At 35.4% G+C, this 14318-nt stretch overlaps 1 protein-coding gene across 1 annotated transcript in view; it reads right to left on the reverse strand.

Moving 5' to 3' along the window:
* Positions 1-11036: 11036 nt before the first annotated feature.
* The window catches only part of LOC108320276 (G-type lectin S-receptor-like serine/threonine-protein kinase CES101), a gene marked incomplete at its 5' end in the record, with an annotated part of 85676 nt that continues 82394 nt past the window's right edge, over positions 11037-14318 (reverse strand). The window contains 4 exon segments of the mRNA XM_052878155.1: positions 11037-11351; positions 11425-11575; positions 11661-11898; positions 12039-12249. Of these exon segments, the coding sequence (XP_052734115.1) occupies positions 11037-11351; positions 11425-11575; positions 11661-11898; positions 12039-12249 (915 nt within the window).

The following is a 14318-nucleotide window of genomic DNA, read 5'->3' on the forward strand; positions in this document are numbered from 1 at the left end:
TATAAAAATGTATCCTAGCTTCCCTTACCTTGGAGTTGAACAGCACAACTCACAAGAAGGACTCAACAGTGTCGGACTCAGCAAGAACCTAGACAGCACCCTATAACCACCACATTGGTGACGGAAACAGCTCTTAGAGCTCAAGATTTAACAGAGAACAGAAAAGGGGAAACACAAGACACATGCAACTAGCAAAGGTTGCATGTCCTAGTTCAAGATCAAAGAAGAACCAGATAGAGCCACTTACTCGACTAAGACCCGAAACTGATCGATTGGTTTTGAAGCCTCTGTGGATGTTTGGGCGTCACCTAAACAGAAATCCAGTGGCTTAGTGAAGAGGACTGGAAGAGAGAAGGCAGAGATGTTGTAGAGAGAAGGCAGAGAAAAGAAACTAGGGCTCTGAAGAGTGAAAAAGCTTTTCTCAGAAAATGAAGGGTCTTGAGTCCAAGTTTTAGAGTATCATTACTTTATTATTAAGGACTCAACCCCATTGCCTGCTGCCACTTGTCCAGTCCAGAAGCTGACTTGTTCCTAGTCTTTACATTTTGGCGTGTGCAGATTGTTATAGACTCTTGTTGTGTAACGTTTGCAGAGGTTCAAAAAAGGGGCAAGGATTTCTGGGCTGAATTTGAGTTGTATGTTGCTGATCTTCTGGTTGGAGTGGTTGTTGACATTGCATTGGTGGGTATGTTAGCACCCTATGCTCGAATCGGCAAGCCTTCACTGTCAAAAGGTTTACTTGGACACATGCTTGTTCGGCTCTTCCTAGCAGGTTAGTGTTTTGAAAAGGATGGTATTTTGGGAATTGATTATTGCTGTTTCAATGTGAGATGTTCATGATTTGTTATTATGTAAGCTTCTCCAATGTTTTCAGGAATGTGAAATTATGGATGTGATACTAAATTACAATTTCAATGCAGTGTTTTGAAGCTGAAAAACTGGGATGTAAATTCTCTGTGATGCAACGCATTGCTACATAATTGTACAAGGTGCTCTGAAAGTTTAAATGTTAAGTAACTATTTGATTTATGGCAGAATATAGCTTATATACAAAACCCAGAAAATAATAAAATCAAAGTCTCACTGCATTGAACAATTTAGTATTAGATAAGGTCGTGTATTTGTATATATTGTCTGATGCAGGAAATTTGTATAGTTTAATGTCACATAAACATCATATTTATTATAAAGTGCTTTTCAGGAAATTATCTTAAAGTGCTTTTCATGAAATTTATTTAAACAAAAACTAATTCTGATTACAAATGATGGTTGAAATAATCCAACTTTTGCAGTTATCTCAAAGCACATCCTTAGTAAGAATCGTAACAAATTTTTGAAGTAAAATTAGGTGCTACTATTTATGTTGTCCCTTCAGTGTGTTAGACAGAACTAACTCTTCGCAGTAGACTCCAAAGAGAAAAAGGTGAAAAAGAAGATACAATTTACATGATTTTTTGTTGGTCGACAAGACATGTCTGCTTTAAGGATTGAAATATGGATTATTTACAGTTTCACTCAGTAATTCTCTTTTTGCAGATATATTCCTGTGAAGAATCAAACCAACACTCCAGTACAGTGGTTTTTTATTTGCGCAGCTCTTGTCCAGCATTCCGTTTCTTTTCCTCATCTCCATTTCATCAAGTCTAGTCTTCTACTTCCTCGTTGGGCTGGAAGATTTATTTAGCTTGTTAATGTACTTTGTGCTCAATTTTTTCATGACTTTGCTGCTGAACGAAGGAATTATATTTTGGAGTGTCTTGACACTGTTGTGCATTCATGTGAGTTATATTGTCTTTTATTATGTAAAGCAAAAGTTACATGCTACACAAGGTCATGATTACACAAGAATTTGGCCGTTTCCTGAACTAGCTACTGATGCATATGTATGCCATTTCAAGTGGTCATGATGCTTTCAGCAGGCTATTTTAGAATTCGAAATGCCTTGCCTGGACCAGTGTGGATGTATCCAATGTCGTATATATCCTTTCACACATACTCTATTCAGGTAAAAAAAATTCTGGGATTCAACTTCTAGAACTAGGAGGGTAAACCAGAATATGACATATTCAAAGTATCATTATCCCTGTATGGGAATTTATTGAAATTCTTGTGACTATTTGGTAGGGGCTATTGGAGAACGAGTACCTAGGCACCTCCTTTGCAGTGGGGCAGGTAAGGACCACATCTGGGTTTCAAGCTCTCCAAAGTGCGTACAATATGTGTTGAAAAATCTGGTTATTTGTGGTTTTAAATAATGATGATACATCATATATGTTTTAATTTAACAATATAATTTTAATAAAATGCTTCTTCTTATTGGTTTCCATCATTCACATTCTCACTTTATCTTTTTGTTTTACTACACCCTTTGTCAGACCCCACAATGCCCCTCTCACGCCCAACTCCTAAGGACATATTCCTTCGTTTAATTATATATTTTATATATATATTATATGTCAAGATTCAAGAAGATTTAATATAACCTCATCTCCATAACATGATGGGGAAAAGAGTAAGAAATCAATTTATACTAAACTATGATGTATGGTTCTGGCATCACGAGTTTGTATGCTGGAAATGAAAATAATTTTATACTATAAAGTTTATTTCATTTCTACTAGAAATGAAAATAATATAAACATCACATATCACACGTCTGCAGAGAAATATAACAATAAGGACAGCCAAACTCATGCTTGTATCAGATTTCATAGATCTCAACAACGAGTATATTCTACAGCAAGAATTCTTATAAGCATTCAATAAAATAAGACCTGCATCATATTAGAATGTTCAAGACCAAAAATTTACAAGGTAAACATAGAAGTTCTGCACTGAGTAAAAGTAATGGTTTAGCTCCCCTAGCTCTATTCCAGCCAATTCCAGCAAGAATCTGCAAAGTTCAGGTTGCTCTAAGGTTCACTGTTTCTCCTCCTTTGTTCAACTCAGAAGTCCAGATTCAAACTCACTCTCTCTCTTGTTTCTTAATATTTTTTTTTTTTTTATTTCCCTCTCTTCATTAAGCAAAAGACAAGCTTTTATGCTTGTTCTGTGGTGACCTACGATGTTGGATGTTTTCAAAAGAAGATGCCTATTGATGTAACTTCTTCATAGCCTTGAAGAAATTTCGACATGAAGCCAAAACAAAATTCTAATTCTACGGTCTGAGGGGAGGAGGCATACTGTGTGTGGGGAAAGAGAAGTTGTTTTATTCAATAATGAAAAGATTATAAGTTTGGACGTTTTTGTTTTATGTTAATAATGAAGAAAATGGTAGCATTGTCACGGATTAAAACTCTGCTTCCCCAAATCTGCCTCTAGAGGAGCAAAATGTGTGTTTCTGTGCTTATACCATTAAGAGATACAACTCCTTAAATAGACCAGAAAAATAACAAAAAACAGGTCCAAGCCCACTAAATAACAGAAAACGGGTCCAAACCCACTTCGCTGGCGCTCAGCGCCTTAAGTGGGGCGCCTAGGCGTCACCTGTGGTACTAACTAGCGCTCAGCGCCCCTGGAAGGGCGGCCGGGCGGAAAACGGCATTCAAACTGGCGCTCAACGCCCTTTTTTTGCGCTCAGCGTGACTTTTCTACATATTGGTTGACTTTTCTGTACTCTGGTTGACTTTTTTGCATTCTGGTTGACTTTTCTGCATTTCAACTCTTTGGAACTTTAATTCTTCTTTCAAATCATTCCAATAGCCTACAAAATCAAGAGAATTTAGTGATAAAATCATCAAGTATAACCTCAACTCTCTTATTCACAAAACTAAAGCAAAAACATGAGTTAAAGCAAGTTTCTAAGTCAAATAGGGTGCATTTAGTATCAAAGTTACATCACAGATAACGGTATTTTCAACTGTTATCAATGTTGATGAATGAATTATGCATGTATTTGTTCTCCTTTTTCTTTAATGGTGTCTTTGAATCCATGAAATATAATGTTTCATCTAGCCAAGCCAAACTACAACGTTTGAAAGACCTTTTGATCTAATTCAAGTTTTGTGAAATGTGTGAAAAAGATGATATGAAAATGTTGATGAAGTAGTTTTATGATATGCTGAGTTTGAGTTTTATTTAATAAAAACTTGTGTGTTGAGTGAACATTAACATTGTGTGAACTTTAATGATTTTATTCTTTGGTAGTCACGTCTCATTCTGGGTTTAAGGATTTGTTTTGATAAAAGCACCATTACATGCCATTTTAACTCTTGGAAATGCAAGTAATTTTCTCTATTTTATGATAAGGATAATGTAATTAGGTATCATATCCTTCTTTATTTAATTTTTATCAGGTTGGCGTTAATTTTCCATTTTGTTTTGTTAGCTTTTATTAGCTTTACTTTTCATGATGATATGAATGAGTTCAAGTTTGAAGAAGTTGCTAAGTGTGATAATTAATATTATTCACATTTATTAAAACCTCTTATTTGTCTTTATAACATGTGTTTTGTCTTGATTCCATGAAAAGATGTAGGATTTGTACATATTCTTCATATAGATAGATATAATTTTCTGTATGTGGATTATTTTGTAGGAAAATGGAAGATTGGAGAAGAATAAAGAAGTATTGCCTAGCATCTCTCGTCCAAGTCAAGAATCCCTCACCCAATGAGACCAATAGACATTCGCCCACTAAAAAAGCCTCATGACCCAACAAGTGGATTATCCAATGTTTCAAATAAGCTATCTCTTGGAAAACAAGAAAACACTTTTTGGAAAACTATAAAATGTCAAGAGTTGAAGTAAATAGTAGTTTTCGGTGTAGGAGTACTACTAAGTCTCAAGACACAGGCCAAGGCACTTCTAGGGCTTAAAGACTCCATAGTTCTTCATCCGTTCCACCATTTCAATACCCTATTGTGTTTTAGATGTATAGAAGTAGTTAAAATCCACTTCATTGAAGTTGGATGTAATGAACCTAAAGTCTTATAGTTTTTTTTATGCTGTAAAATATCTTTCATTACTCTTGTGTTCTATCTTTATTATGTATATGCATGATGAAATATCTCTGCTTTTGGGTGGTGTCTAATCGTTGGAAAATATTTTAGAACCTAAACATGGATAAAACAACCAAGAAGTTTGCTTTTAGATATAAACCAAAGCTCCTAATCATTCTAGACATCTTTTCTTAATGCAAATCTTGTGTTTGAACATCTAAGGAATTAGTATTTTCACATAAAGATTTAGAACTTGCCTTTAAGGGATTAAGGCTTGTATGCTTATCATGTGAATGCTTGAGTATGTAAGAGATATATTGTATAGATTGCATAGAGTATGAAAGTCCAACCCCAATATTTCTTTGCATTAATCATTTTATAACCTTCACATTTAGTAATTTTATACGCTTTTAACTTGTTTCGAATCAATCAATGTTCATATTCACCACTTAAATTAGTAAGTAATCATAGTTAGTTAAACAAACGCAAATCGCTTGGAAAAAAAATACTTGGACTTACTTCATTTATTACTTATACAATTTGGTATACTTGTCAAAGAGTTAACACTATATAAGGGGCTTTTGGGTTTGGAGCTTTTCTTTACCCCCTCATTTAGAGGTCACCTAAAAGGGGTTACTCAAAAGTGCGTTAGGGATAGCTCATAGGCCATGGGTCAAATTTACCGCTCTAGTAATGATCTAATTAATGCATATTTAAAGAACTTTTGTCTGTTTTTGGTACTAAGTGAAGTATTTTTTTTATTATATTGTAACGTTGCTCAACCATTGGATTATGAATCAATGAGTTATATTAGGAATACTTGGGCAACCTATATTGTAGAATTATACAACTCATTAGGCTAAATGAATTTGTAAAATTCTTTTTGTTCTTTTAATACACAATTGTTAGCATAATGCTAAAGAGCAAAAATTTTGATGATGACTCAAAGTCAAGTCTCAAGTGCTCTTATTGCAGGAAGATCTTCATGAAGACTTGTTCTTATGTTAAAGATTTTGTATTTTAGTATATTAATGTATAGGATGTGCTTTATACTTGATTATGTGTATTATTTGCCTTATGGTACGTTAAAAATTGTTTTGAATAAAAAACCTCATTTTATACTCAAAATAATCAATTACCACGTATGATAATCGATTATCACGAGCAATTATGAGAATTTTTAAACAAGTTTTTGACCGTTGTGCATTCAATGATGCATAATCGATTATCATATCAGGATAATCGATTATTACACACTAAACAACTGACAACGGATTTTTGGAGGTATCCTTAAGTGAGATCTCTATAAATTTGATTGGGACTCTCATTCTAACATACGACAATATACGAAATACACTTATTTCGAAATTCTTATCTACTTTGTTGGTGATAAGTGTTCTAGGGTTTGTGTAACCCTTGTGTTGTGACTTTGAGACTTTGGCGTGTTGGCATAGAGTGAAAACTTTCACTAGAAGTCTGATCGAGTGTTGTTGTTGTTATTGAGTTGAAAGCTTTATCCTTCATCCTTTGTGAAGATTCAAAAGAGGTGTTCATCCTTTACGAAGATTCAAAGGAGGTGTTTATCCTTTGTGAAGATTCAAAGGAGGTGGTCATTCTTCGTGAAGCATTCGGAGGAGGTGTTCATCCCTTGTGAGTAACAAGGGAAGTTAGTTTCATCTCTTGGGGTAACAAGAGAGGTGTTCTAACCTTCAACTTGTTTATTTTCTTTGTGATTGTAACATTTTGTTGGTTTGTGTTAATGAAGCGTTAATTCTCTGTTTAGATTAACAACTAGATGTAGGATCTCTATGATCCGAACCGATATAAAAATTACCTGCAATCTTCTCTCTTCCTTACTCTTTAAATTTGTTTAAATTGTTTTAAGGAACTTTTCTATTTACGAGAAAATTATTAAAAGAACGATTTGCAATAAAAAATCAATTTACCCCTCTCTTAGTTTGTTGAACGCGTTAACCATTTCGTTACGCCGCTTTGACAACAATTCTTGACAATTGTAATTATCCTTCAATGTAATCAATGATATACATAATTGTTCATTGTTTCTGGTTGAGATTAGTTCTGATTTTGGCTTTAGATTTGTTTCTATCTATATTGCTTAATTAAGAGTATAGAAATTAAAATGAAAAAAATATTAAAAAAATTACCAAAGAATAATAAACTAAGGTTATTGAAAAGATGGTAAGTTATAAGTGATAATAGACTATAGTTATTAGGAGAATTGTAGTTTATAAATGATAATAGACTATAATTCCAACTAACGTCTAAAATGTTTATTTTAGACTATGGTCAGATAGACTACGGTTTTATAACCGTGGAGTAAGCCCAAAAATAACAATAGTCTAAAACCTCTCACTAGTACAAAATCAGGATACAAACGCGGATAATACGCTTCGATTGATAGAAAATCGAAGCATAAAAAAATGCGGTGATATTTTTATAATTTTAACGAATTTATAGGCCTCGGTTCAAGGAGAACTGATAGAAAAACGTCAATTAACTCGGTTGCTTTAGAACCGAGGTATAGAAACCTGAAAAAATCCCACGTGTCTTCCTTCGCATTAAATTTTTATTTTTCCAAAGATATTAAACATCGGTTAATCAGGTAACCGAATTAGTATCTCTTCCTATTTTCACTTCACCCCTTCTGCACTATTCTTCTTCTCGCGCAAGAGCTTTTCTCTCCCATCTCCCATGTGCCTTCATCTTGTGCTCAACTTCCAACCTACCGATGATCATGGAGCTTCCCGATTCCACCGACGGCGACGACAACCTTAACGCGCCGCAGCCACAGCACAACAACCACCGCCAGGACGGTCGCTCAGGCCTCGGAATCGACCTTAACGAGATCCCTTCACCTTCCGCCGAAACCCTACCGGACTCCGTCATCGACGTCGTCCTCACTTATGACGAGAACCCAGGGTCGCCGTCGGGAGCCCCCGGTGCGATGGCCTCGCTCCTTGCATTGCCTGCTCCAAGCCATGCCTCGCCGTCGCCGGGAGCCACCACCACCTCGTCGTGTGCGACGGCTACGAGCGCGGCTTCCACCTCGCCTGCGAATGTGTCGCCTTTGGAGTGAAGCAGCTTCTCGATAACAGCTCTAGGGTTCTCATCCAGGCAGATCCCCATCCCCAATGGTGAAAAATCTCAAATCTCACATGTTGCAGGTTACAACTTATTCTCACATTTCTCTTCAAAATACTCACTTCAAATGTTATTAAGACATCTGCTTCGTTTTGGAAGGAAAATTTGGTTTGTGGATGATTGGAGCAACTATCACTCTTAACACATCATGGTGGTTGATTGTGATTGCACAATTGCTCTACATTGCTTCAGTTGTTATGCTATGGTATTTTCACAAGTATGCTTCCTTTTCTGCATTGAACTTGATTATGTTTGGTGCTAAATTTGAATTCTGAAATAAATATTGTGACAACTTGGAGTTCTAGTATATGATGATATCTATAATTAATGTTTATAGTTGTTTTTAAATAAAAATATAAAGATATTTTCATTTTTTGGGACAGAAACAAGGTTGTGGTAAAGCTGCCACGTGTGTGAGAGAATTGTTTGGAAGAGGACGTGTGTTAGAGGTGGACAAGAATTGTTTGGAAGAGGACGTGTGTTAGAGGTGGACAAGGGGCAGGGGAGGTAGAATATAGAAGTATTCTATATAAGAAAGGTTGGAAATGAAGAAGGAAGTATAACACTGCCATTTTTTGTTTCATTTATTTTGACAAATATTGCTTGTTCAAATGGGTATGTGCTATAATCTTAGGATTGTGTTACAGACAAAGGTTGCGATTATTGTCACGAAAGAGAACCGGGAGGGAATGAAAATTTTGGCAACGGTGCGTGAGCTTGGAGCTTCCATGCTAGTGGTTGGACTTCATGATCATAGTTTTCTTTACAGGTAAATCCTGTGATAAATATTTCAGCTTTCAACACAATTCGATGTGGAATTGTAACTCATAACTTCATTCAGTTGTTGGGGTGAAGGGTATTGAATATTGATGACGATATCCCTGTCTTTATGAATGATATTAATGATGATGATAACTTTGTCTAGTAGTTGTGATGGTTTTGATCAAAGGAATTTGGATTTTACTCTGTGATTACTTGTTTTCTGGTTCTGGTTTTGGTAAAAGTATTCTTTTTTATGCTTTCTGGGATCACTCTACACATGGATTTGTGGGACCTGGGTTGATTATCTAATTTGGATTTCTGCTGAACATGAAAGTATCATGGTGTTGTTGCTAGTGAGCTTCAGAAATTGGTCACTGGAAACATTAGCACTTGCACGTGACTCCTTAATGGTGATAAAAAAATGCCAGAAGCATTTGGGCTCCACTACTGTCTAGAAGTTATCCTTGTTTTGCAATGCAGCAATAGTAATTTATCATTCTTGTAATCTACTAAAACATGTGTTTGATTAATTTAATGTCTTGAAGTGTTTGTTTGTTTCATTTATTTATCTTTCCTTTTCCTTAATGTGTAGAAACAACCTTCTTGGAATTAGTTATGTGTTGAGTTCTTGTCTTACGCTGGAATTTGTAGCTCTATAGCATCTAACGTAATTCCAAGAAACATTCAATTTCTAGAGTTTTTTCATTTTCATTTTTATTTTTTTGTTAAAACTTTATCTTTATTTTAGATTTGGGGCTTCTGTTAAGAAAATGATTTTTTATTTTCTATAAAGGACCTAATAGGGAAGTCTACAAATAGTTGCTAGTGACTCCTCCCATGTCTCAAATCCCCTACATTATTTTGAGATTTAATGGAAGAGTGAATTTTTATGTAAGCTAAACTTTGTTCACAAAGGTTGCTCTTCGAAACTTTGTATTTCAACACTTTTAAATTGTGTTAAACTAATATTCAGTTAGCATGTTTGAGAAGTTGTTTGGTTCTGTTTCTTCTAATATGTTTGAGAAGTTGTTTGGTTCTGTTTCTTCTAATACGTTGACAAACTGAGTTTCTGTGTTACGTATGCTATGCTACTTTAAGCTTTGGTGGTGTCTTCTGTTGTGATTAACATACCAATTTGGTAAAAAAAAGGTTTTCAATACCCTTCTCTGTGAGCAGGTATTTATTTTTATGATTTCACATTGCCTTTATGATTCCTGTTTCTTTCTTCCTATCTCTCATGTGAATGTCTGTATATTTAATAAGCATCCACTCTTTCTGGTTTTGCACTTTCTTTTAATTTTCGTTTCTACTTTTCTTCTGGATGGTAGTGATAACACGTCATTTGAAAATATTAAAAAATACCCTTCTATTGCCTCGGTTCAACTCCAAACCGAGACATAAGACCATCTCACAAAAAAAAAAGTAAATCTACTGACTCGGTTGCATTTGAACCGAGGCAAAAACATACACTTTTTCGCCTCGGTTCAGAATCGAGGCAAAAAGTTATAGACTTTTTGTCTCGTCTGTATATACCTCGGTTGCAGAATCGATGCGGATAGGCAAAAATAATCGCTGTCGTTTCTCTTTATTGCACTAGTGTCTATTGGACCGGTGACATTTATAAATATGATTTTAATATTCAAAGACTATAAAATCCTTAAGCTACTTAATTTTGTTTTTGTAGATCACCAGTTCATAATATCTTTATCGACTTTCATTACTTCAATAATTGGAATTAAGAATACCTTTTTTATCTTCTCAACTTGTGTTGACAGGCCATTCATTTTTGCTGCAGAATTCCAAAGCAAAAGTTGGAGTGTTAAGCAGTGAAGCTTGTAGTAAGATTTGGAATGACCCTTCTTCACGTTTTGTGAGTACATCCTTCTAACAGATCAAATGTGTGTCACAAGGGACGAGAGAGTGTGCTTCTTGTGGTATACACTTGAAAAATAAATGAGAAAATAAAGTTAAACGAGCTCTGAAATTTAAACCAAACTCACAGCTTGAAACAAAGTCATTCTAAATCTTATTTCAAGCTTAAACTTCAGCTTTGGAATTCTGCATGTAAGATGCATGGTCTTTGTCTGCACGTGTCAAGAAAAAAGGAAAAGATCAGTGTACTTCATCACACTGTAATTAAAATATGAAAAGTGCTCACCTTGATTCGATTTCTTAGGAATCAGTCATGTCTATTGTAGAAGCTGTAATTTTTACTGTAGAATCAGTACAAGACCCCTTTGAAGATAAATTTTCATGAAGGATCTTTTTTCCGACATAGAATGCTGGTGTTTGAGGTAAGGAAACTATTGCACTTTTGTTTGTCAACATTGATACAATCTCAGACATGGTGGGTCGATCATCTGCATAATGTTCTACACACAGCAGACCAATATGAATGCATCTTTGTACTTCATCAGGATCAATAGACTCCTTTATTGATGGATCAACTAACTCAGAACATGCACCTTCTTTCCATAACTCCCATGTCTGTCAATATTTTACTCAAATTAGAAATATGGAACAATAAGAAAAAATAACACAATGTAACTAATTTACATACATGTCCTATTAGATTTAATGGCCGATCAACATCATAACAACCAAGGCTTCTTCTTCCACTAACAATTTCAAGTAACAACACTCCAAAACTATATACATCAGACTTTGTAGAGAAAGCTCCTTCCATCATATATTCTGGAGACATGTAACCACTACAAGAAAAACTAATTTGTAACATGATGAAATCATTTTTATATATTCATAGAAAATGGAACCAAGAGAGTTTATCAAGCTCACTGTGTTCCAACAATTCTGTTGGTATTTGAGGCTGATTCATGTTGTGTGAATATTCTCGCCATTCCAAAATCTGAAATTTTTGGATTCGTGTTTTCATTTAAAAGAATGTTGCTAGCTTTCATGTCTCTGTGAATGACTTTGAGTCTTGAATACTTGTGAAGATAAAGTAATCCTTGAGAAATTCCTTCTATTATTTTGAAGCGCTTCTTCCAATCTAGTAATTTGCCTCTTGTACCATCTTTCAATTGTCAACATTTATATTTTGATGGGTTAGTATGTGTACCAAACAACGTTGACTACAAGTTTTCCCATATAAGTATTCTAATTGACGCATAATAAAAGAACACATAATTAAAAGGAGTCCTGTATATTTCTCACCGAATAGATAGAAATCCAAACTTTTATTAGGCATGTACTCGTAAATTAGAATCTTCTCTTCTTCATAAATGCAACAACCAAGTAGTTGTACAAGATTCATGTGTTGAAGTTCACATATTAGTGTTAGTTCATTCTTAAACTCCACAATTCCTTGTCCAAATGTTTTTGAAAGTCTTTTTACAGCAATCTGTTGCCCTGTTGGAAGAATTCCCTGAAATAACAGTAAAATAACAAATATTAAGTACTCTAATTGACACATTTTGTTAATGCATAATGTAACATCCCAAAATTATACAGTCATCAACCATATACTTAGAATAATTACACGTATCAATAACCCAAAACAGTTTTAAATTAAAGGAAACAGATAGAAATAAATGGCCGAACGGCCTTTCATACATAAATTAACGAGCGTTTAACAAAAAGGTAAGAACGAACGGTTTACAAAAATAGTGACCGAACGTCCAACTATCTCCAGTCAAAAGAGCGCTCGCTCACAGCCGCTCGCTACTCTAAATACACTAACTAGAACCGAACGTTCACTGTTCGGCCTTCACTTCAGCTTCGACGAGGTTGGCGTCCTCCAAATTTTCTTCTTCCAGCGTTTCTTCAAGTAACGCCTCACCATCTGCTCACATCCACACGGATGATCATTGCATTCGACAAGACGAGTATACATAGACGAGACAACACAATGGAAAACGCAAGGGTAAGCTTATTGAATTTAATTCAAGTCAAACATACAGTTCATGCATACCAAACATATCAATTTATTCGTAATACATGCATTCAAATCATACATTAACTCAACCAAATTCCTGATACTAGACCGACCGTCCGGACTGTATGAAACCTGTGTAGCTAAGGCGTCCGTGCACCCAGGTGAGTGACTGGAATACTCATCAGTAGCCACCTGAGGTTAGTCTTTTATGTCCAAGTTACAGTTATGGACTAGACCTCCTGCCATTCCCCCGAATGACATACTCATCTCTACTTGAGAACGAGCACTCACGGAATATCAGGATGGATCACCATCTAAGCTTACCACGTTCATACTACAAATATCAATATCCAGTCAAGAGTCGTTCCACCTTGGAACGCTCGTTCAAATTCCAAAATCATAATATCATTTCATATATGGTTCGCACATTTTATACTTCCCTCAACATCACATTTTCACTCTTAGTTATATTGCCATAAAAAGACGAACGTTATTTGAAATCAAGACGAACGCTATTTAAAGATCAATAATTATTCAATTAGTACGAGCGCTGGATAGGAGACCTTGCGCGATTTAAAACGAACGCTCGTTATAAGGCCGAACGCTATCAAAGACTAACGCTCGACAGAGGGTCGAACGCTATCAAGGATGAACGCTCGACGAGGGTCGAACGCTATCAAGGACGAACGCTCGACATAAGGTCGAACGCTATTAAATACGAACGCTCGGCAAAAGAACGAGCGCTATCAAGAACGAACGCTCGACATAAGGTCGAACGCTACCAAAGAAGAACGCTCGACATAAGGTCGAACGCTACCAAAGAAGAATGCTTCGACATAAAGTCGAACGCTATCAAAGACGAACGCTAAATTAGCATTTCAAATGGGAACGCTCGTTCTAAGACAGAATCCTTTCCAAATGAAAGAATTTCACTCTAAATCATTTTTTAGAGAAAAACGAACGGTATATGACCGTACAAGGACGAGCGTATTTTATCAGAGAATATAATATTTTCCAGATTTTTCAGTTTTCAATAACTTTACAGATTTCATACGATTCATAACTTATAATTTCTCTCCACCATAATCTCATACATTACAAAATTCATATTATCATATCTCAGTTCATACTTTATACATAGTATCAACATATCAAATTACATACTTTATAAGATTCTCATTAATCATCCATACCAAGCAACCATCAGCATAAGTATCACCCAATGCATACCACATTCATTCAGTGTAACAGCGATCGTTCATACTAATACAACAACATACAATTCATGCATACAATCCATACCGAACATTGCATACAACTCACATTATAAATTAAATCACAATAAGCTTCCCTTACCCGGATTAAGCAGCGTGCTTTTGTTCTTCAAAAAGAACACAAGATTCCAGTATACTCTTCTACCCTTAACGTTCAAAACCCCAAAACTCTTCCAACTAAAATTACAGGAAACCAATATTGGTTCAGAGACGGTGCATGCAGATTAAAACGAAGCTTGCATGTTGAAAATGAAGAGTGGTTGAGGACGTGAAACTTACCCGTTT

This window comes from Vigna angularis, chromosome 5 (genome assembly GCF_016808095.1).
Source record: "Vigna angularis cultivar LongXiaoDou No.4 chromosome 5, ASM1680809v1, whole genome shotgun sequence".
In the NCBI taxonomy this organism is placed as follows: domain Eukaryota; kingdom Viridiplantae; phylum Streptophyta; class Magnoliopsida; order Fabales; family Fabaceae; genus Vigna; species Vigna angularis.